At 45.4% G+C, this 24695-nt stretch overlaps 2 protein-coding genes across 2 annotated transcripts in view; one reads left to right on the top strand and one right to left on the bottom strand.

Moving 5' to 3' along the window:
* Nucleotides 1-24695, bottom strand: part of PRR11 (proline rich 11) — a 47968-nt gene that overhangs the window by 12942 nt on the left and 10331 nt on the right. Inside the window, exons 2-4 of the mRNA XM_023204637.1 lie at nt 19230-19362; nt 4980-5130; nt 4623-4745 (exon numbers count right to left, since the gene is read on the bottom strand). Of these exons, the coding sequence (XP_023060405.1) occupies nt 4623-4745; nt 4980-5130; nt 19230-19357 (402 nt within the window). The 5' untranslated portion in view covers nt 19358-19362. The remainder of the gene's footprint in view (nt 1-4622; nt 4746-4979; nt 5131-19229; nt 19363-24695) is intronic.
* Nucleotides 7595-16081, top strand: LOC111537646 (speedy protein E5). Its single transcript, XM_023204638.1, has 6 exons — nt 7595-7718; nt 10580-10810; nt 12038-12096; nt 13593-13678; nt 15697-15865; nt 15985-16081. Exons 1-6 carry the CDS (start codon nt 7610-7612, stop codon nt 16042-16044), a joined length of 714 nt encoding a protein of 237 aa, XP_023060406.1. The 5' UTR covers nt 7595-7609; the 3' UTR covers nt 16045-16081.

Consider the following 24695-nt stretch of genomic DNA (forward strand, 5'->3'; position numbering starts at 1 on the left):
GAATGCAGTAGGCTGGAATGTCCTGAGGCTCAAGGAATCCTCCCACCTCAGTCCCCTGAGTAATTGGGACTATAGGTGTGTATGCCACGCCCAGCTAAAAAATTTAATTTTTAAGGTCTGTTTGAATACTGCCTTGTCACCCACAGTAAACTGCTCTGACAGAGTTATAAAATTATAGGAATTCAAAAAAGCAATGAATTTACTTCTAGAACCAAAATCTCAACTGGTCAATTAGTTTTATTTTATGTTTAATTTTTTTGCTATTTATTTTTGGAGTCCCACCTAGTCTCAATAATTTTATTTAGGCCTGGTGTGGTGGCTCATGTCTAGAATCCCAGCACGTTGGGAGGCCGAGGCAGGCAGATCACTTGAGGTCAGGAGTTCAAGACCAGCCTGGGCAACATGGTGAAATCCCGTCTCTACTAAAAATACAAAAATTAGCCAGGTGTGGTGGCAGGCACCTGTAGTCCCGACTACTCAGGAGGTTGAGGCAGAAGAATTGCTTGAACGCAGAAGGCAGAGGTTGCAGTGAGCTGAGATCATGCCACTACACTTTAGCCTGGGTGACAGAGCGAGACTTTGTTTCAAACGAACAAAAAAAATTATTCTATTCTTTTTTTGGTCTCAAATAATATTTTTTTGAGACAGAGTCTCGCTTTGTCACCCAGATTGGGGTGCAGTGGCATGATCATGGCTCACTGCAACCTCCGCCTCCTGGTTCAAACGATTCTCCTGCCTCAGCCTCCTGAGTAGCTAGGACTATGGACATGCGCCACCACGCCTGGCTAATTTTTGTGTTTTTAGTAGAGAGGAGGTTTCATCATGTTGGCCAGGATGGTCTTGAACTGCTGACCTCAAGTGATCCAACCACCTTGGCCTCCCAAAGTTATACATTTTAATAATACATGGGAACATCCTATAAACACTGTTCTGAATATACCTTTACATTTAATTTAATAGTGTATTATTATTATTATTTTGAGACACAGTCATGCTCTGTTGTCCAGGCTGGAGTGCTGTGGCACCATCTCAGCTCACTGCAACATCTGTCTCCCAGGTTCCAGTGATTCTCCTGCCTCAGCCTATGGAGCAGCTGGGATTACAGGAGCATGTCATATGCCAGGCTAATTTTTTGTACTTTTAGTAGAGATGGGGTTTTGCCATGTTGGCCAGGCTGGTCTCAAACTCCTGGCCTCAAGTGATCCATCCACCTTGGCCTCTCAAAGTGCTGGGATTACAGGCGTGAGCCACCATGCCTGGCCATTAGTGTATTCTTTAAAAAAAAGTTTTCCTGCGGGTAGGGGACTGATGGTATATTCTTGAAATCATACCTCATTAGTACATACAGAACTACCTCATTCTTTTTAACAGCTACATAGTATTCCACTGAATGAATGGATTATAATTTAGTCAATTAATCCCATATTCTTTGACACTTACTTTTGTTTTTTGTTTTCACTATTTTTCAAATCACACTGCAATAAATAACTTTGTACATATGTACAAAATTTGGTTGCATCAAATGATATATATTTTAAAAATGTTGATAGATGTTAACTAATTATAGCCCATAGAGGTTTTATCAATTTATGGCATTCTCAATAACAAGAAAGCACCTGTTTCTCCAAAACTTTTGGTCTTTCATTTGTTTGTTCTGTCAATCTCACAGGCTAAAGGCATTACTCATTGAAGTTTATTTTGCATTTCTGTTTTGTGTGTGTGGCAGAGACTACTAATTACCTCCCAATATACATTTTTGCCTTCTTCTTTAGTAATAGGAAACCTGACTTCTAGCTGGACACACTGTAATCCAGATGATAGATTACATTCCTCAGGTTCCCTAGTGACTAGGTATAATTAAATACATGACTATGTTTTAGCGAAATGAGATATAAGTAAAAGTTCTGTAAATGAGTTTGGGAAGTCACCTTAATGGAGGTAGTAGGATAACTTTTCTCTTTCTTTCAGCTGCCTAAAATAAAGACATTTTGTTTATGCAAATATTCTTTGAGGATTGTCACTGGTACCACACCTAGTCCTGATTCACTTTTTTTTTTTTGAAATGGAGTCTCATTCTGTCACCCTGGCTGGAGTGCAGTGGCGCAATCTCAGCTCACTGCAACCTCTGCCTCCCGGGTTCAAGTGCTTCTCCTGCCTCAGCCTCCTGAGTAGCTGGGATTACTGGTGCCCGCCATCACACCTGGCTAATTTTTGTATTTTTAGTAGAGACAGGATTTCACCATGTTGGCCAGGCTGGTCTCAAACTCCTGACCTCAAGTGATCTGCCCACCTTGGCCTCCCAAGGTGCTGGGATTACAAGCGTGGGCCACAGCACCCAGTCCTGATTTACTCTTGAGATGGAGTCTTGCTCTGTTGCCTAGGCTGGAGTGCAGTGGTGCGATCTCAGCTCACTGCAACCTCTGCTTTCCAGGTTCAAGCAATTCACCTGCCTCAGCCCTCCGAGTAGCTGGGATTACAGGCATGCGCTACCACACCCAGCTAATTTTGTATTTTAGTAGAGAGGGGGTTTCACATTGGCTAGGCTGGTCTTGAACTCCTGACCTCAAGTGATCCACCCACCTCGGCCTTCCAAAGTGGTGGGATTACAGGGGTAAGCCACTGCGCCCGGCCCCTGATTCACTCTTAAGTGAAGTTGACTTCTCCTGTATTTATTTATTTTATTTTATTTTTGAGACAGAGTCTAGCTCTGTCACCCAGGCTGGAGAGCAGCGGCACGATCTCGGGTCACAGCAGTCTCCACTTCCCGGGTTCAAGTGATTTTCCTGATCTCAGATGATCTGCCCGTTTTGGCCTCCCAAACTGCTGGGATTATAAGCATGAGTCATCGTGCCCGGCCCTACTTGTGTATTTAAGAACCATTTGCATTCCTTTTCTTTCCGCCCAGGATGGCCTCAAAATTCTGTGCTCAAGTGATTCTCCCATCTCAGTTTCTTGAGTAGCTGGGATGATAAGTGTGTACCACTGTACCTGGCTTGTATTCCTATATTTAGGTGAATGCTGTATTCATATTATTTCCTCCTTTTACTGCTAAGTTATTGGTCTTTTTTGTATTGATTTGTATTGGTTCTTTATATATTCAATAATTGTTTTCCTCATATTTGAGCAAATATTTTTGCATCTTATTTTATTTTATTTGAGACATGGTCTCGCTGTGTTGCCCAAGCTGGACTGCAGTGGCATGACCTCTGCTTACTGCAATTTGCGCCTCCTGGGTTCAAGCAATTCTCCTGCCTCAGCCTCCCCAGTAGCTGAGATTACAGGCATACACCACTATGCCTGGCTAAGGTTTTTTTTTTTTTTTTTTTTTTTTGTATTTTTAGTGGAGACAAGGTTTCACCATCTTGGCTAGCTGGTCTCGAACTCCTGACCTCAGGTGATCCACCCGCCTCAGCCTCCCAAAGTGCTGGGATTACAGACGTAAGCCACCGTGCCCAGCCTTTTGCATCTTATTTTACTGTGCATAAATTTTTACTTTTATGTCTGATTATCTAAATTTACAAACAAGCCAGGTGCCATGGCTCATGCCTGCAATCCCAACACGTTGGAGGCTGAGGTAGGAGGACCACTTGAGGCCAGGAGTTTGAGACCAGCCTGGGCAACAAAGTGAGACCCCCATCCCTACAAAAAATTAAAAACTTCGCTGGGTAGGTGGCACACACTTCTGGTCCCAGCTATAAGGGAGGCTGAGGCAGGAAGATCCCTTGAGCCAGGAGATCAAGGTTGTAGTGAGCCATGATCATGTCACTGCACTCTAGACTGGGTGACAGAGTGAGACCCTGTCTATTAAAAAAAAAAAAAAAAAAGCAAACAGCAGGCAATTTTTTTTTTTCAGATCTTCTGCTTTAATACCGACAATATTGAACTTTACCTGAGCTCTGCGATTCTGGAAAATAAGGATGGCCAAAAAATCTCCCCATGCAAGCCTGCAGTCCCAGCTACTAAGGGAGGCTGAGGTAGGAGGATCACTTGAGCCCAGGAGTTAGGAGTTGGAGTCTAGCCTAGGCAACATAATGAGACCCCATCTCTAGAAACAAACAAACAAAAAAATCTCCCTACAGTTTTATGTCTAGGAAATAATTTATTATTTTGGAAGCGATGTGGAACCAACTTTTCCCACATCAGTTAGATAAGATTTATGGATGGCTCCCTTGTTTATATGACAAAGCCAGACACAGACCCTCCAAATTCCCATTCTTTGTCTCATAAGTGATTAGCTGAACTGCTCACTGCCACTGATCAATCTGGACAAAATATCTACTAACTTGACCAAACTTTAGTCAGGATTTAGCCCTCCCCATAGGCCCTAGAACCTTGACCTATTCTTGGGCTTAAGCAAGCATTGGTATGCTGAACAACCTTCAGGAAAAGATGTTCCCTGATCTAATCAGCTGTCTAATCAGATTATCCCAACTCTTCATCTTACTTCCTCATAACCCAGTTTGTTCTACCCTTTTATTCCTTGCTAACAAAGAAAACTTTTTCGCTTAATGTTTGAGATATAAATCTTACGACTTGAGCATTTTCCCTATTGCAATAGTCTTTCCAAATAAAGTGTCTTCTTACCTAATTCCAGATTTGCTTTTTTATTTGACAATACCAACCTTCAGTGCTTCCTGGAGCTTGCATAATTTACTTTCCAAAATGCAAAACTGTTGTTTTAGACTGTAAAGCTCTCGATGGTAGATACGAGATGGAAAGATGGTGTCTTTCAATACTTCTAAACTCTGAAATTAATAATAAACAATTCTGAGTCCTATGAGTAATATGATAAGGACAAGAAAACAGGAACCAGAAAGTGACTTGATGTATGTTTTATAGAAGCAAAGGCAGGCATGACTCAATAATTTCATCTTATCTGAGTTTAGCTTGAGGGTTGGACTGACTTGAGCACATACATATATAAACACCAAGTGTGTAGAAAAACTATAGTGCTGAAAACAGGGATGTCACATCCATACCTGGGTTATGCAGTTCTGGCACCAGCTGTATATAGACCACACTCTATTTGTCCAAAGTTCTATTGCATCTCTGATGTTAGGAAACTTGAAGTTCCAGGATGATCTTAGCCAGCTTCTGCTTTGAGATATATCTACTGAAGAAATAACGACTCTGTAGGAAAAACAAAATGAAACAAACGAAAACCCCTAAGTCAGAATAATAGCCTAGGCCTGGCGTGGTGGCTCGCGCCTCTAATCCTAGCACTTTGGGAGGCTGAGGTGAGCAGATGAGACCAGGAGTTGGAGACTAACCTCGGCAACGTGGCGAAACCCTGTCCCTACCAAAAAAATACAAAATTTAACCAGGCATGGTGGTCTGCCAGAAGAGAGAGGAATATGCAAACCAGGCTTGAAGATGGGTTAAATCAGAGCTTTTCATTCCACAAGAGAAATTCTAATGGGGTCAGAACATTGATCTTCTAATATTTGAAAGCCTGCTAACTAGGAGATAGCAAGCTGTTTTGTTGTAGGAGGACCCATACGGCTCTGACGGGTTAAAGCATCATGAATGCAAATTTGAACTCCAGAAAAGCAGAGCTTCCTTACAATGGGACTTCCACAGCAATGGGATCTGCTTCCTCGTTCAGTCTGTGACTTTCCCATGAGCGAAGGACTCCTAGGAGAGCCGGAGCCCGTTAGGAAACCATGTGGAAACTCACTCATAGGTTCCTTATTTTTTTGAGACAGAGTTTTGCTCTTGTTGCCCAGGCTGGAGTGCAATGATGTGATCTTGGCTCACTGCAACCTCCGCACCCCGAGTTCAAGTGATTCTCCAGCCCCTCCTCCCGAGTAGCTGGGATTACAGGCACCTGCTACCATGCCTGGCTAATTTTTTGTATTTTTGTATTTTTTTTTTTCTTTTTTTTTGAGATGGAGTCTCGCTCTGTCGCCCGGGCTGGAGTGCAGTGGCGCGATCTCGGCTCACTGTAAGCTCCGCCTCCCGGGTTTAGGCCATTCTTCTGCCTCAGCCTCTGGAGTAGCTGGGACTACAGGCACCTGCCACCTTGCCCGGCTAGTTTTTTTGTATTTTTTTAGTAGAGATGGGGTTTCAGCGTGTTAGCCAGGATGGTCTCGATCTCCTGACCTCGTGATCCGCCCGTCTCAGCCTCTCAAAGTGCTGGGATTACAGGCTTGAGCCACCGCACCCGGTCTTTTTTGTGTATTTAGTAGAGATGGCCAGGCTGGTCTCAAACTCCTGACCTCAAGTCATCTTTGGCCTCCCAAAGTGCTGGGATTATAGGCATGAGCCACTGAGCCCGGCCGGGAACCCACAGGTTTTTTGGATAGTCTCTGAATATCATGCAACTCTTTTATTTTTTATAAAAAAAAAAAAAATGTTTTTGACACAGCATCTTGCTGTGTTGCCCAGACCCGAGTGCAGTGGCAAGATCATAGCTCACTGCAGCTTCTAACTCCTGGGCTCAAGCGATCTTCCTGTTGCATGAGTCTCCCAAGTAGTTTGAACACAGGTGCCAGCCACCACACCTGGCTAATTTGGTTTGGTTTTGTGTTTTTAGAGATGGGGTCTTGCTATGTTGCCTACACTGGTTTTGAACTGCTGGCCTCAGGCAATCTTCCTCCCTTGGCCACTCAAAGTGCTGGGATTACAAGCATGAGCCACTGTGCACAGTTGAGATTTTTCGATTTAGTCTTTTTGTACATGCGATATTTTATTCATAGAATCCATAAATGGCAGGGAAATTTCTGAGTTCAGAGCAATACATATGATACAAAACTTGATATACAGACTAGTTTCTTAGCCGAACTGGAGGGGCTGGCTTTAGGTAATCCATGGACTCCCTGAAATTGGGGACACCATTGGAAACATGTGTGAGCTCAAGGGCAGTTTCCTATGATTTTCAGGCCTCAAAATGTCTCTTGGACTCAAAGATGCCTTAGGGCAGAGGACATATGTACCCCCAGTATAGAATCTCAGACAGCGAAAATCAGTAAACATTTGGCAGAAAAGTTCTGACAAATTGAGTGCTCTGATGTGACTTTTTCATCAAGTCAGTGTTCTTGGGATCTCTTGTACATGATAATCTCACTCTTGTAAAGTTTCATAGTTTCTGCTTACCCTAGTTTTCTTTCCCACCCTGTTCCCTCTCCTACCAGACTGGTCTCTGAAATGGGCATGTACAGAGGAGACTCCAACATGCTTCAGGCTTTGAGTGGAGAGGACACAGCCTCTGCTGGGACAGGAAACAGAGGAATGCGGAGACCCTGATGATGCTTTTGGACAGTGGTCTGAGGTTTGGACAGTGGCAGGAGGTACCATCCATTCACCTAGGATCTCCAGGACAAGAGATCAGCTTGGCAGTTACATGTGTTTTTCTTCAAACTGGTTGCCAGGTTGGAATGACCAATGACATCAGAGATTCCAACCTTCCTGATTGGAAGGACCGGCGTCTGTTGGCGCCTCAGAGCTCAGGTGGACAACAGCATCTTCTCAGAGCTGTTCTCCACTCCTGACTTCTCCTAGCCTCAAGAATTGATAATACACTCTTCTGGGTCCTAGCAGAGTCCAGAAGAAGGCTTTGGACAGAACAGAGACTAGGTTCCGTGGGCTGGGACAGATATTGGGGAAGATCATGACCAGCTGTCAACCGCACCCCCAGGATGAGGAGCAGAGCCCCCAGCTGAGCACCTCAGGGTACCCCCGCCAGGAGGTGGTAGATAATGAAGTGTTGGGACCATCAGGTGAGGGGACTGGAGGAAGAAGAGGTGGGATAGGGTTGACTAAGATGAAGGAAGGGGGCTGGGTGCAGTGGCTCACACCTGTAACCCCAACACTTTGGGAGGCCAAGGCGGGTGGATCACCTGAGGTCAGGAGTTCAAGACCAGCCTGGCCAACATGGTGAAACCTCATCTTTATTGAAAGTACAAAAATTAGCCAGGCGGTAGTGGTGCACGCCTGTAATCCCAGCTACCTGGGAGGCTGAGACAGGAGAATCGCTTGAGCCTGGGAAGAAGAGGTTGCAGTGAGCCGAGATGGTGCTATTGCACTTCAGTCTGGGTGACAGAGTCAGACGCTGTCTCCAAAAAAAAAAGAAAAAAAAAGAAGAGTCAGAAGTCAGGAAGGAGAACCTGAGGAGGGTGTGTGGGAAGAATGGAGAAATTCAGGCCAGGTGCAGTGGCTCACACCTGTAATCCCAGCACTTTGGGAGGCCCAAGGCAGGTGGATCACTTGAGGCGAGGAGTTTGAGACCAGCCTGGCCAAAATGGTGAAACCCCGTCTCTACTAAAAGTATAAAAATGGGCATTATGGCAGGTACCTGTAATCCCAGCTACCTGAGAGGCTGAGGCAGGAGAATAACTGGACTCCGGGAGATAGATGTTGCAGTGAGCTGAGATTGCACCACTATACTCCAGCCTGGGTGACAAAGCAAGATTCTGTCTCCAAACAAAAAACACAACAAAACAAAAACAAAAAACAAAAAAAAGGAGGGACTCAGAGAGCCAGGGATCAGGGAAGGACATGAGGAAGTGTTCTGAGGACAAAGAGTCGGAAGAATGGGGAGGGGAAGGAGCAGAGGACATGGGGTTGAGCAGAGGAGAAAGTCAGAAAGATGGCTTGGAGAAGCTAACAGTCTCCGAAGCTGGGGAGGATGGAGAGTGGTTTGGGGTTTGGGGTCAGGGTCTAAGGTGATCAGTTGCAGAAGCATTACACGGTGGCCTGGTTTCTTCACTCAGCCTCTGGGGTAGATCCCAGCCCCCCATGTAGGTCCCTTTGCTGGAAAAGGAAGAGGGAGTGGTCGGACAAATCTGAGGAGTCATCGGAGGAGGAGCCAGAGAAGGAGCTCGCCCCTGAGCCTAAGGAGACCTGGGTGGTGGAGACGGTGTGTGGGCTCAAGATGAAGCTGAAGCTGAAGCAACAGCTAGTGTCGTCCGTGCTCCCTGAGCACCACGAGGACTTCAACAGGCTGCTTGGTAGGAGGACACCCCAGAGAGCACCTCAAATCCTGTTCTTCTAAAAAAGAGGAAACTTCCAATAACCACATTTTTCCAATGGGAAAAATATGCCCCCAGTGGGTGAGCTCTCCATGCGGGAGGACTCAGAAGTGATCACTCATGAGGGACGCTTAGGAGACGATAGAGGATTAGGCTGGACTTGATAAAGGTTGGCGCTTGGGATAAGAAGCTTGGTTTTGGGCTGGGCGCTGTGGCTCACGCCCGTAATCCCAGCACTTTGGGAGGCCGAGGTGGGCGGATTATAAGGTCAGGAGATCAAGACCATCCTGGCTAACATGGTGAAACCCAGTCTCTACTAAAAATACAAAAAATTAGCCGAGCATGGAGGCGGGCGCCTATAGTCCCAGCTACTCAGGAGGCTGAGGCAGGAGAATGGCATGAACCCGGGAAGTGTTGCTTGCAGTGAGCCGAGATCGTACCACTACACTCTAGCCTGTGTGACAGAGCGAGACTCCGTCTCAAAACAACAACAACAACAACAAAAAGAGAAAGTTTGGTTTTGGGCCGGGTGTGGTGGCTGATGCCTGAGATCCCAGCACACTGGGAGGCTGAGGCAAGAGGATTACTTGAACTCAGGACTTTGAGGCTGCAGTGAGCTATGACTGCACCACTGCACTCCAGCCTGCATGACAGAGCAAAACCTTGTTTCAAAAGAAAACCAAAGGCCGGGTGCGGTAGCTCACGCCTGTAATCCCAGCACTTTGGGAGGCCGAGGCTGGTGGATCACCTGAGGTCAGTTGTTCGACACCAGTCTGACCAATATAGAGAAACCTTGTCAATACCAAAAATACAAAACTTAGCGGGGCGGGGTGGTGCACGCCTGTATTCCCAGCTACTCAGGAGGCTGAGACAGGATAATCACTAGAACCCGGGAGGTGGAGGTTGCTTAGAGCCAAGATAGCACCACTGCACTCCAGTCTGAGGGAGAGATTGAGACCCTGTGGCCAAAAAAAAAAAAAAAAAGAAAGAAAGAAAAGGACAGGCCCAGAAGTCAGGAAGGAGCACCTGAGGAGGTGTGTGGGAAGAATGGAGGGACTGAGGCAGGGTGCAGTGGTTCACACCTGTAATCCCAGTACTTTGGGAGGCGAAGGCAGGCAAATCACTTGAGGCCAGGAGTTAGAGACCAGCCTGGCCAACATGGTGAAACCCTGTCTCTACTAAAAGTACAAAAATGGGCTGGGCATTATGACAGGCACCTGTAATCCCAGCTACTTGGGAGGCTGAGACAGGAGAATCACTGGAACCTGGAAGACGGAGGTTGCAGTGAGCCGAGATCGCACCACTACACTCCAGACTGGGAGACAAAGCAAGACTCTGTGTAAAAAAAAAAAAAAAAAAAAAGAGAGAGACTCAGAGAGTTAGGGACAAGGGAAGGAAATGAGGAAGTGTTTTGAGGATAGAGAGATGGAAGAATGGAGAGGGGAAGGAGCAACTCATGGGGTTCAGCAAAGGAGAAAGATGGAAAGATGGCTTGGAGAAGCCAGCAGTCTGGGGGCTGGGGAGGATGGAGAGTGGTTTGGCGTTTTGGGTCGGGCTCTAAGGTGATCAATTGCAGAAACATTACACAATGGCCTGGTTTCTTTACTCAGCCCCTGGGGTAGATCCTAGTCCCCCACGTAGGTCCCTTTGCTGGAAAAGGAAGAGGGAGTGGTCGGACGAATCTGAGGAGTCATCGGAGGAGGAGCCAGAGAAGGAGCTCGCCCCTGAGCCTGAGGAAACCTGGGTGGCGGAGACGCTGTGTGGGCTCAAGATGAAGCTGAAGCGACGGCGAGTGTCACCTGTGCTCCCTGAGCACCACGAGATTCTCAACAGGCTGCTTGGTAGGAGGACACCCCAGAGAGCACCTCCAGTCCTGATTTTCTAAAAAAGAGGAAACTTCCAATAACCACACTTTTCCAATGGGAAAAATATGCCCCCAGTGGGTGAGCTCTCCATGCGGGAGGACTCAGAAGTGATCACTCATGAGGGATGCTTAGGAGACGATAGAAGATTAGGATTAGGTCAACACTTAGGATAAGAAATCTTGGTTTTGGGCCAAGTGCAGTGGCTCACGCCTGAGATCCCACCATGTTGGGAGGCTGAGGCAAGAGGATTGCTTGAACTCAGGACTTTGAGGCTGCAGTGAGCTATGATGGCACCACTGCACTCCAGCCTGGGTGCAGAGCAAAACTCTGTCTCAAAAGAAAAAGCAAGGCCGGGCGCAATAGATCATACCTGTAATCCTAGCACTTTGGGAGGCCGAGGCCAGTGGATCACCTGAGGTCAGGAGTTAGAGACCAGCCTGACCAACACAGTAAAACCTGATCTCTACTAAAAATACAAGAATTAGCTAGGCATGGTAGCACATGCCTGTAATCCCAGCTACTCAGGGGAATGAGATGGGAGAATCGCTTGAACCCGGGAGGCTGAGGTTGCAGTGAGCTGAGATTGTGCCACTGCATTCCAGCCTGGCCCACAGAGTGAGACTCCAGCTCAAAAAAAAAAAAAAATATATATATATATATATATATATGTGTGTGTGTGTGTGTGTGTATATATATGTGTGTATATATATATGTGTGTGTATATATATATATATATATATAAAACAAAATCAAAAATCAAAGAAAGTAGCTTCAGCTGTGCCCTCTAAAACTTATTGTCTCTTGCTGACTTTTCTAAACCTAAGTGTTTCCATCCGTAGAGGGGGATACCTAGGCCATGGTCAAACCCTGACGTGACTGTCTCATGAGGAAATGATGGGAATTCCTTTAGGACTCTGCAGTAGTCCCTCTGTGTCTGCTGGGAGGGCGTTCTGGCTTATTGCCAGCTCTACATCCTGTAGATTCTCACACCCAGGGCCTCCTTCGGCCTCTTCTCAGGCGAGTCTCAGAGAGGGAGCCTCTCTCCCTTGCCCAGTGAAAGTCATTCTCCCCACTCCCATCCACCTCATTTGTGGCAGCAATCCTGAGACTTCCCCCAGGGAGACACAATTCTCCTCACTGCCCTGCTGCTCCCACAGAAACCCTGTCCTGCTTCTCATGCTGACATCTGCTCTCTAATCACAGAGGATCCTGTCGTTAAAAGATTCCTGTCCTGGGACAAAGATCTGAGGGTGTCCGACAAGGTAAGGTTGTTCTCCACAGAACTGTGTTCCTGCTTCAATGCACCACCGGCGGGGAGGGTGCAGCCTCTGAACCCACAGTTCCTCTCCTCTCTCCCTCCAGCACTTCCCACCAGATGCTTCCACAGTCTTTTTCTTTTCTTTTTGTGAGACAGTCTCGCTCTGTTGCCCTGGCTGGAGGGCAGTGTCTCGATCTTGGCTTACTGCAGCCGACGCCTCCTGGGTTCAAGGCATTCTCCTGCCTCAGTCTCCCAAGCAGCTGGGATTACAGGCGTGCACCACCATGGCTGGCTAATTTTTGTGTTTTTAGTAGAGATGGGGTTTTGCCATGTTGACCTGGCTGGTCTTGAATACCTGACCTCAGGTGTTCTGCTCGCCTTGGCCTCCCAAAATGCTGGGATTACAGAGGTGAGCCACTGTGCCCCTCCAGCTCCCACAGTCTTGAGTCTTGGTGCCCACTTTTTTTTTTTTTTGTTTTTGAGACAGTATCTAGCTGTGTTCCCCAGGATGGAGTAGAGTGGCATGATCATAGCTCACTACAGCTTCTAATTCCTGGGCTCATGCAATCCTCCTGCCTTAGCCTCCTGAGTAGCTGGGAGTACAGGCACATGCCATCATGCTTGAATAATTTTATACAAATGGTCTTGCTAAGTTGCCCAGGTTGTTCTCGAACTGTTGGGCTCATGTGATCCTCCTTTCTCAGTCTCTCAAACTACTGGGATCACAGGCTTGAGCTGCCACTCCCGGCTATTCTTGGTCTTTTTTTAAATTTTGAGACGGAGTCTCGCTCTGTCGCCCAGGCCGGAGTGCAGTGGCGCAATCTCTGCCCACTGCAAGCTCCGCCTCCTGGGTTCACGCCATTCTCCTGCCTCAACCTCCCCAGCAGCTGGGACTACAGGCGCCTGCCACCACGCCCGGCTAATTTTTTGTGTTTTTAGTAGTGACGGGGTTTCACTGCGTTAGCCAAGATGGTCGAGATCTCCTGACCTCGTGATCCGACCGCCTCGGCCTCCCAAAGTGCTGGGATTACAGGCGTGAGCCAGCGCGTCCCGCTATTCTTGTTTTTTTTATGATTTGTCAGCATCTCCCTCAGGACTCTGCTGGTCTCTTGCCGAGTGAATGAGTGGCCCCTGCCTCTCCTACAGGTCATTTGGCAGTCAGGCCGCAGCCCTGAAGCTCCTGGCCCCTCTACTCTCAGCTCTTTGGGACAGTTCTCTGCCTGGCACACAAAAGACCCTCCTGACGCCAGCTGACCTAGACACACCCGTTAAAAGATCCCATTGGAGCCCACCATCCTGGGAGCATCACCGACATCCCTTCCTCCGGTGATGGGAGGAATACTCCTCCACCCTGCAATTTCCACATGAGCACAGTCACTCCAACACTGAGGTCCCTTCTCTGATGGGCAGCCCCTCCCCAAACCCCCATTCCACTATCTTCACGATCTTCCTCTCTCAAGATGTGACCTCTCCCTCTCTCTGTTTCTTTCTCTCCACCAGTATCTCCTGGCTATGGTCATAGCATATTTTAGCCGTGCTGGCCTCTTCTCCTGGCAATACCAACGCATTCATTTCTTCCTGGCTCTGTGAGTGGTTTGCTTCCTCCTATCCGTCAATATCCAATGCCCTGGGACAGGAGGGAAAGTGGGATTCCAGCCTTTCATTTATTCTTTCACCTATTTGTCCTCTTTACTCTGTGTACAAAAAAGAGAGGATTATACTATCTTGTTCTTAAACTGTTGTTTCTAAAAAGAAACTCAGCCTGGACGCGGTGGCTTATGCCTGTAATCCCAGCACTTTGGGAGGCTGAGACAAACGGATCACCTGAGGTCAGGAGTTCGAGACTAGCCTGGCCAACATGGCGAAACCCCGTCTCTACTAAAAATAGAAAAATTAGCTGGGCATGGTGGTGTGCACCTGTAATCCAAGCTACTTGGAAGGCTGAGGCAAGAGAACCCCTTGAACCCAGGAGGCAGAGGTTGCAGTGAGCTAAGATTGAGCCACTGCACTTCAGCCTGGGCAATAGAGCAAGACTTTTTCTCAAAAAAAAGCCAAAAAACAAATTCCAACGCCAGTGTACAAATAAAAGAATAAAACAAAAGGAACCATAAACCGCTAAGGGGAGAAGAAAAGGAGCAGAGGAGTAGACATGATGCTTCCCCCAGCAAGCAGACGTTTCTGGTTCTTCTCTCTCTCTCCTTCCATCAACTGCAAATGCCATCGACCTCCTCGAGGTTCCCATGACAAGGTCCCTCTTGCATCACTCGAATCCACTGTCAAATGCCCCCTGCTGGGGTCTCCTGGAGTCTCTCCCCAAGCCTTGGGGCTTCCTAGTGCAGCCTGAGCATCTTTCCAAAGCACAACGCCCTCACTGCCCACCTGAACAACTTCCTTAGCTGATGTCTTTCAAAATCGAGGCCAGGGTCCACAGTGCAAATTCCACTCTCTCTACAATCTCTACAACCAAACTGGCTCACTACCTTGGTGTTTCCTGGTGTGGCTTCACCGCTCCTTCCAAATGCCCTCTACTCGACTTTGCATTTGTGTTTTCTGTCTGGGTGTTCCACACACATGTGGTTCTGAAGTGAAGGACCCATTCCTTAAAGTCAGTTCACCCCACAGCGTCTGTGATGCCTTCCTTCATCTTCTAACTTTTGCATGCACGTAGCTCTTCAGTTACATCCTATTTCAATGTGACATTGGGATTAGGTCATCTGCCCTGATTACTCCCAGTCCCATTAGACTAGATGCCTGTAGAAGGCAGGGTTTGGCAAAATATCAATGTATTCAATTTATTTCACTTTTTTAGACAGACTTGCTCTGTCCCCCAAGCTGGAGTGCAGTAGTGAGATCATAGCTCACTGCAGCCTCCATATCCTGTACTCAAGTGATCCTCCCACCTCAGCCTCCAGATTAGCTTTGACCACAGGGCTATGCCACCATACCTGGACAGTTATTTATTTATTTATTGAGACAGAGACTTGCTCTGCCTCTTAGGCTGGAATGGAGTGGCCCAATCTTGGCTCACTGTAACCTCCTCCTCCTAGGTTCATGTAATTCTTGTGCCTCAGCCTCTTGAGTAGCTAGGACTAAAGGGTGCCTGTGCCACCACACCAGGCTGATTTTTGTATTTTTAGTAGAGATGGGGTTTCACTGTGTTGACCAGGCTGGTCTTGAATTCCTGGCCTCAAGTGATCCACCTGGTTCAGCTTCCCAAAGTGCTGGGATTACAGGCATGAGTCACCATGTCCAGCGTGATTTTTACATTTTTTATAGAGATGAGGGTCTTGCTATGTTGCCCAGGTTCATCTCAAACTCCTGGCCTCAAATGATCCTGCTTCGGCCTCCCAATGTGCTGGGATTCCAGGAGTAAGCCACCACTCTTGGCCACCAGTTGGGTTTTTGTCTCCATCCTGAAGGAGTAGGAGATGCCCTTCAGCAGGTCTCTATCCATCAGGGCCCTCCTGAGGACGGCATGGCTCTGCAGGGTGGGTACCAGTCCTGAGCTGAGGGCAGTCCCCTGCCCTCCTCTCTGGGAAGCTGACCTCAGCCGGAGGTCTCTCCTGGTGGTGCCCCTGAGCAGCAACCTGATTTCTGTCCCCAGCTACCTGGCCAATGACATGGAGGAGGACAACAAGGCCTCCAAACGAAACATCTTCTACTTCCTGTACGGGAAGAACCGATCCCAGATACCCTTGTTCCATAAGCTTCGGTTCCAGTTCTTCTGTTCCATGCGCTGCAGGGCTTGGGTTTCCCTGGAGGAGTTGGAGGAGGTGGGTGGGGCGTGGGGAGGTGGAGGAGGTAGGGAGGAATCGGGTGGGCTGGAGGCTGGAAGGTGGGGAGGGGTATCCTGGGGAGTCCCCATCTTCTTAAGGGGTGTTTGTTTTTCCAGATCCAGGCTTATGACCCAGAGCACTGGGTGTGGGCACGAGATCGTGCCCGCCTTTCCTAGAGCACCAGGGACCATGGAGGCCTGAGGTCATCGGCCTGAGGGAAGGTACATCTGCATCCTCCAGGGTAAAGGCAGAATATTGGGGTCTATTTCAGAAATTCGAGGAACCCAATTGCTTGATCCAGCTTCGAGCCTGGGCAACGTGGCGAGATCCCCTCTCCACAAAAATACAAAAATTAGTCAGGTGATGTGGGAGGATCACTGGAGCCTGGGAGGTCAGGGCTGCACGGAGCCCTGATCCTGCCACTGCATTCCAGCCCAGGCAACAGAGTGAGACCCTGGCTCAAAAATAATCATAAATACTGAGTTTGGGGAGGTTCATTATGATTGACGCACTTGAGTTACCGATTTGGGTTGAGGGTTCAGTGAAGCTTTGGTTTACATCTTATGCAGCTAACCATGGTGAGCAGAGCATGAGACTTCATCATGAGGAGGTAGGATTATGGATTAGGCTTCTGGACTCGGGGTTCGTGATGTTGTCACATTAGAAATGGATCTAGCATGGTTACAAGTTTAGCTCTTAAGTGACACAAAAGGCCCCAGCTGTGATGAAGTCCAAAGCCACACTCTCTGAGGGTGCCTGACTCCCTGGGGAGACCCACCCAAAGTCCTTGCTATGAAGCAGATCACTGGGACTGACCTTGGGTGTATTAAGTGAGTTTTGGAATTAGGGTCACCAAAGTGTGAGTTTCGCAGTTGAACACGATGGTTCAGAAGCAGGCTATAGAATGAAGGACAGATGATAAAATTGGATTTCTCAATGGCTCTGAACTCTAGTTAGACTTGACGTGGGACGTGAATAACCTTCCTGTCTAGAGAGCTGCCTCCTTGAAGTGTGACATCCTCTCTCTCACTTCCAGAACACCGGGCCCAGGGGAGATGCGGATTTTCAGCAGGAACTTTATTCCAATGCTAATGGCAGACACCAGGAAGGAGGAGAGGAGCCATTTGTGCAGATCATCTAGAAGAACCTGGACTGTTCTAGATGGAGCTGAATAGAGTGATCACCGTTGTCCTCCTAAGACAAAGGGGGTACTTCTAGGAATCCACAGAGAACAGTGAGAAACCAGGGGTGTTCCTGGTTCCACCCCTTCCTGCGGCACCACCTCTCTTTTTATATTGCTGAATTCCAACCTCCCTGGGGCGGAATCTGGAGGTCCTGTTACAGTCCAGGAGCATTTGAAGGCACAGTGCAGACACTCAGATTGGCACAGAATTCTTTGTAAAATATGAGTGCCATAGACTGTAACAGATAGCTTCATGCCCACTATGCATTTATTGGTTTGTTTGGAAAATGTTGTCCATCGAATTATTAATAGGTTTATTTCAAATAGTTTGGAAATTGTTGTACTTTTGAAAATATGCTGTTCCTGTAGATTTTTTGATGAGAGTTATAGCTGTTATATATATATAATTTTCTTTTCATTTTAAGAGAGAATCCTTTTTATCCTAAATATTTTATTATCTTTAAATTGTTTTCTGTATTATTATATGTGCCTCTGAAGCAAGTATACTTTTTATCTAGGATACTTACATAATAATCTCTTCTATTTATAGCTATTGGTAGTTCTCCTAAGTTCCTGTCACAGAAATTTTTATTTGCTGTTTAGATTTGTGACTGAATTGTGAGAATTCAGTTGTGATTTTTAACATGTCTTAGATATATACTAACATGTCTAATATATACTATATATTTTATTGGTTTATTTTGAAAAAGATGGGCATAGAATTATTACTACATTTATTTTAAATATTTTGAAAATACTGATATTTTTGAATAGACACTGTTCCTATAAAGTTGTGAGATGGGTGTTATAGTTGCTATATATACATAAATATAATTTTGTTTTCCTTTTTAAGAGAGGATTCTTTTTATCCTAAAGCTTTTATCTTCAAATCTTTGTATCTGTTACTACATGTGCTGCTGAAGGGAGCACTCTTTTTATCTATGACACTTAATATATGTATTATACTTATAGCTACATGATAGTTCCTCTAAATTCTTATAAAAATAAATTTTTATTTGATGTTTACTGTATGTTTTTGAAATGTGAGAAATCAGATGTAATTTTTTACCTTGTATTGGCATGTCTGTATGTTACTTTAAAGAGGATGTGTGTTTTAAAGGAGGACATGAGCTGTGTGTTTTCAAGAGAACAATGCAGTGCGTCTCTTGGGGAAATGTAATAAAGATGAAGTTTTCTCACTTCACAGTGAATGTGATCATATTGGTCTGGATTATTTGCTGTCATGTGAAATTTTTCCTTAATGGGGTTTTGGTTATTTGAACATATTAATTAGCTCTAGAAGATAATCCTGCATTATTTTTTATGTAGAAAAAAACATAACGGTGAGTGCAGTGCTCACACCTACATTCCCAGCACTTTTGGAAGTTATGGCGGGAAGATCACTTGAGGCCAAGAGTTTGAGGACAGCCTGGACAACATAGCATCAACATCTATTTTCAAAAAAAATTTTTAAAAAGAAAAATAATAGACGAGAAGGCCGATCCCAAGCTAGAGGTTTTGTCTGTTTTGGAGACAGAGTGGGAGGATCTCTTGAGCCTAGGAAGTCAAGGCTGCAGTGAGCCTTGATCATGCTACTGCACTCCAGCTTAGGTGACAGAGTAAGACTCAGTCTTAAAAGTAAATAAACAAATAAATAAAAATTAAAATAAATTAATTTCAGATAAAGCATACATAATTTTAGTATAAATATATTCCAAATGTCACATAGAACATAATTATATGAAAAAATTATTCATTGTTTATCTGAAATTCAAATTTAACGGGGCCTCCTTTTGTTTTTTTTGGAGATGCACTTTCGCTCTTGTTGCCCAGGCTTGAGTGCAGTGGCGCGATCTTGGCTCACTGTAAGCTCTGCCTCCTGGCTTCAAGCAATTCTCCTGCCTAAGTCTCCTGAGTAGCTGGGATTATAGGTGCCCACACCACGCAGGCTAATTTTTGTAGTTTTAGTAGAGACAGGGTTTCACCACATTGGCCAGGCTGGTCTCAAACTCCTGACCTCAGGTAATCCACCAGCCTTGGCCTCCCAAAGTGCTGGGATTACAGGCATGAGTGACTGCTCCCAGCCCTGCCTTCTATTTTTACTTGCTAAATCTGGAAACTCTATCTTAAACCGATCAGATCTCTCTAGCATTTTTTCTGTTCCACATTATGCCTTACCTTTCTGGCGAGGGTGGTGGAGGAGGAGATGTAATTAGCTTGGACTGAAAGTGGGAGGCTTCTTTGTTTTTGAATAATCTTTTGGCTTTGGCTTTTAGCTTTCGTCTTCGTTGTTTGAACTTGGGCATGATTTCTGCAGAGAAATATTTTTACATTTTTAGTTGAAGAATATATACATACAGAAAGTACACAAATCTTAAGTGTATAGTTCAATGAATTATCATACCATGAACACACCCTTGTAACCACCATCTTGGTTAAGAAATAGGCCACTACCAGCATCCCAAAAGAGCCCTGAAGTAGGGGAAAATGTAAACCCAGATTTAAACTATCTCTGAAGAGATCTTGGTCTTGGCATTATATTATTCTCTAAGTTTGTTCTGCTTGTGTTGCTTTTCTTCATTAAGTTAAATGAATTTTCCTTTCTTGATAGTAGCGAAAATGGCTGTAGCTGGGTTATAGTCAGTTATTAAAATAATATGGCCGGGCGCGGTGGCTCAAGCCTGTAATCCCAGCACTTTGGGAGGCCGAGACGGGCGGATCACGAGGTCAGGAGATCGAGACCATCCTGGCTAACACGGTGAAACCCCGTCTCTACTAAAAATACAAAAAACTAGCCGGGCGAGGTGGCGGGCGCCTGTAGTCCCAGCTACTCGGGAGGCTGAGGCAGGAGAATGGCGTAAACCCGGGAGGCGGAGCTTGCAGTGAGCTGAGATCTGGCCACTGCACTCCAGCTCGGGCGACAGAGCAAGACTCCGTCTCAAAAAAAAAAACATAATAAAATAAAATAAAATAAATAATATGTTGGTTGGGCATGGTGGCTCATGCCTGTAATCTCAGCACTTTGGGAGGCCAAGGTGGGCGAATCACCTGAGGTCAGGAGTTCGAGACCAGCCTGACCAACATGGAGAAACCCTGTCTCTACTAAAAATACAAAACTAGCCAGGCGTGGTGGTGCATGTCTGTAATCCCAGCTACTCGGGAGGCTGAGGTAGGAGAATCGCTTGAACTCGGGAGGCAGAGGTTGTGGTGAGCCAAGATAGCGCCATTGCACTCCTGCCTGGGCAACAAGAGCAAAAACTCCATCTCAAAAAAAAAAAATGTTTTTTTACCGGCAGCATCTACTGAGCTGTGACAGGTAGAATTGGTAGTGAGATGAGGAAACAACATTAGCCATTTATTCAATACCCCTTTACTGTTAGGTATCTTCACATACATCTTTTCAGTTAACCCTTACTATCCTGCAAGGTATTATCCCTGACAAGGAGGATTTTTATTCCCGTTTTTACAGAAGAATAAACTGAGGATAAAAAAGATTAGACAATCTGTCAATGCAATGCAGTAAGTCCAGACCTATAAGTCTTCCATGTTCTTTCTTTCTTTCTTTTTTTTTTTTTTGAGACAGAGTCTCGTTCTGTCACCTGGGCTGGAGTGCAGTGGCTGCATCTCAGCTCACTGCAAGCTCCGCCTCCCGGGTTTATGCCATTCTCCTGCCTCAGCCTCCGAGTAGCTGGGACTACAGGCGCCCACGACCTCGCCCAGCTAATTTTTTGTATTTTTTAGTAGAGATGGGGTTTCACAGTGTTAGTCAGGATGGTCTCGATCTCCTGACCTTGTGATCCGCCCGTCTCGGCCTCCCAAAGTGCTGGGATTACAGGCTTGAGCCACCGCGCCCAGCCCCATGTTCTTTCTAATACCCTGTGGTGTGACACTAGATTAAACAGGCAATATACTGTAAAATGAAATAACAATTACCCCAAATCAAAGACATGGGTATTTTAAAATAGTTATTTTATTTTATTTTTTGAGGCACAGTCTAGCTCTGTCACCCAGGCTGGAGTGCAGTGGCGTGATCTCAGCTCACTGCAAACTCCACCTCCCAGGTTCAAATGATTCTCCCGCCTCAGCCTCCCAAGTAGTTGGGACCAACCACAAGCACTTGCCACCACACCTGGTGGCGTAATCCCAAAGTGCTGGGATTACAGGCGTGGGCCTTAAAACAGTTTTTTTAAAGCATTTAAAAACATCACCGGCTGGGTGCAGTGGCTCACATCTGTAATCCCAGCAGTTTGGGAGGCCGAGGTAGGCAGATCGCTTGAGGCCAGGAGTTTGAGACCAGCCTGGCCAACATGGCAAAACCCTGTCTCTATTAAAAATACAAAAATTAGCTGGGCATGGTGGCATGTGCCTGTGGTCCCAGCTACTGGGGAGGCTGAGGTGGGAGAATCACTTGAACCCGGGAGGCAGAGGTTGCAGTGAGCCAAGATCACGCCACTGCACTCCAACCTGGGTGACAAAACAAGACTCCATCTGATAAATAAATAAATAAATAAATAAATAAATAAATAAATAAATAAATAAATAAATAAAATAAAAACATTACCTAGTAGAACAGAAGATACTAGAGGCTGGGAAAGGTGGGGAGGAAGGAGGGATAGGGAAAGATTTGTTAAAGGATACAAAATAGAGGCATCTGAAGCAGAGCAACTCCATCTTGAATAGGGGTTGGGTAAAATGAGGCTAAGACCTACTGCCCTGCATTCCCAGGAGGTTAGGCATTCTTAGTCACAGGATGAGATAGGAGGTTGGCACAAGATACAGGTCACAAAGACCCTTCTGATAAAACATGATGCAGTAAAGAACCTGGCCAAAACCAAGAGAGCAATGAAAGTGGCCTCTGATAGTCCTTATTGCTCGTTATACACTAGTTATAAGGCATTTGCATGCTAAAAGACACTCCCACCAGCACCAAGACAGTTTAAAAATGCCATGATAATGTCTAGAAGTTACCCTATATAGTCTAAAAAGAGAAGGAACCCTCAGTTCTGGGAAATTCCCACCCTTTCCCCAGAAAACGCATGAATAATCTACCCCTTGCTTAGCATATAATCAAGATATAAGTATACTTAGTTGAGCAGACCATGCCACTGCTCTGCCTATGGAATAGCCGTTGTTTTATTCCTTCACCTTCTTAATAAACATGCTTGTACTTTATGGACTTGTCCTGAATTTTTTCTTGCATGAGGTCTAAGAATTCTCTTTTGGGGTCTGGATTGGGACCCCTTTCCAGTAATAAAATTACAGCTAGATAGGAGGAATAAGTTCTAGTGTTCTATGACACCATAGGATGACTATAGTTAACAATAATGTATTATCTAGTTTCAAATAGCTAGAAGGAGAGTATTGAATTTTACTAACACAAATAAATGATACATGTTGGAGATAATGGATATACTAACTACCCTGATCTATTCACTATCCATTACATGTATCAAAACTTCACCATGTACCCCACAAATATGTGTAATTATTATTGGTCAATTTAAAAATAATCAAAATAAAATTTAAAAAATAAAAAAATAAAAAGTGGCAATGCCACTTGATACAGTACCAGCAAATTAGGATCTGTCGAAATAAAGTGAATATTTTATACAAATGTCGGGATATAATCAATAATTATCAAGAGAATAAAAGCTGCTTTGCACTTAAGAATGTAACAAATATTTTAATATAAATATATCTGTTCTTTCTAAGATGCTATACACACTAATATGCTATACACTAACATATATCTATATAAGTATATATCATAATGATCAATTTAAATATATTACCATTAAATATATGTTATCATTATCTTGATTGTGACCAAGTGAATATTTTGGAAACCTTTAATAAGGGGGTCCTTCTTGCTATGGTACAAAATGAAAAAACAAAACAAAAACATTATCTAGTATATTCACATTTCAATCTGGATCCCTTCCTGAAGAAAATTAAGTCACAGCTAGTTTGAGCTGAAGTTCCAGAAGGGCTTTGCTGCTTTTAGTTGTTGCTACTTGAGGAACAAAGATGTTGTTATTCAAGTAGCAGAACTGAAAATGATCTCAAGGCCTGGGCCTCCTTCCCTTCAAACTCAGATCTGAATGGGAACAATTGGCCTTTAAAATACACATTCATTCCACTTCTGTTCACTCAGTAACCTTTCAGCACTTGGTATGCAGCACTATACTTGCTCAGCTCTCAGATTCCACTGGCCCATGAACCCCGACTACCCTGCTGCAGGTTGTAAAAACTGAGCACTGGCTTGGTTCCATGACTTGCAGAGGGCACCCCTAATGGCAAATGGCGGCAATGCATATATGGACAGCCCTTCTAGAAATAGAGATTCCTGATAACATCTAATTGGACTAACTATCAGGTCCCAATTTGACAAGGTGCTTTTCTTAATTGTCCTTAGGGGCTTAGAAAACACACCAAAACATAGTTGGCTGCCTTCACCTTTATTATATCACGTTTTCTTCCTGCTGAAATAATGAAGGAAGGTGAAGCAGGGACTATTAAACACAAGGGATGTCTAAAGGATTTTTTTTTTTTTTTTTGAGACAGAGTTTTGCTCTTGTTGCCCAGGCTGTAGTACAAGAGTGCGATCTTGGCTCACTGCAACCTCTGCCTCCCGGGTTCAAGCGATTCTCCTTCCTCAGCCTCCTGAGTAGCTAGGATTACAGGCATGCACTACCACGCCCAGCTAATTTTGTACTTTTAGTAGAGACTGGGTTTCTCCATGCTAGTCAGGCTGGTGTCGAACTCCCGACCTCAAGTGCTCTGCCTGCTTTGACGTCCCAAAGTGCTGTGATTACAGGTGTCAGCCACTGCGCCCAGCCCTGACTTTTTCTTTAACTTAAAACAACACAAGCCTGTAGTCCCAGCTATTCAGGAGCTGAGCTGGGAGGATCACATGAGCCTAGGAGTTTGAGGCTGCAGTGAACTATTATTGTGCCACTGCACTCCAGCTTAGGCAATAGAGGGAGACCTTGTCTCCAAAACAAACAAACACATAAACAAACAAAACAAAACCAGGCGGGACGTGGTGACTCACGCCTGTAATCCCAGCACTTTGGGAGGCCAAGACGGGCAGATTACAAGGTCAGGAGATCAAGACCATCCTGGCTAACACGGTGAAATCCTGTCTCTACTAAAAATATAAAGAAATTAGCTGGGCATGGTGGTGGGCGCCACCTACTCGGGAGGCTGAGGCAGGAGAATGGTGTGAACCTGGGAGGCAGAGCTTGCAGTAAGCTGAGATTGCGCCACTGTAGTCCAGCCTGGGTGACAGAGCGAGACTCCGTCTCAAAAACAAAATAAAACAAAACAAAACAAAAACCACAAGATAAAAATACTCTGATGAAGATACTTACGAGAGCCTCCTAGAAAGGAGCGATCTTGTGGCTGCCTGAAGAAAAAAGGTTACATTTCATCAAATCTATGGTTAGGGACTTTAGGGACTTCTTCTTCTTCTTCTTCTTCTTCTTTTCTTCTTCTTCTTCTTCTTCTTCTTCTTCCTCTTCCTCTTCCTCTTCCTCTTCCTCTTCCTCTTCTTCTTCTTCTTCTTCTTCTCCTTCTCCTTCTCCTTCTCCTTCTTTTCTTCTTCTTCTTCTTCTTCTTCTTCTTCTTCTTCTTCTTCTTCTT

Source organism: Piliocolobus tephrosceles, chromosome 16 (assembly GCF_002776525.5).
Source record: "Piliocolobus tephrosceles isolate RC106 chromosome 16, ASM277652v3, whole genome shotgun sequence".
Classification (NCBI taxonomy): Eukaryota; Metazoa; Chordata; class Mammalia; order Primates; family Cercopithecidae; genus Piliocolobus; species Piliocolobus tephrosceles.

Bases quoted from the DNA above. Each gene is read 5' to 3' on its own strand.
- LOC111537646 (XM_023204638.1), top strand. From the start codon at position 7,610: ATGACCAGCTGTCAACCGCACCCCCAGGATGAGGAGCAGAGCCCCCAG. The intron at 7,719-10,579 runs GTGAGGGGACTG...TTCTTTACTCAG, and splicing joins TGAAGTGTTGGGACCATCAG to CCCCTGGGGTAGATCCTAGT. The intron at 13,679-15,696 runs GTGAGTGGTTTG...TTCTGTCCCCAG, and splicing joins ATTCATTTCTTCCTGGCTCT to CTACCTGGCCAATGACATGG.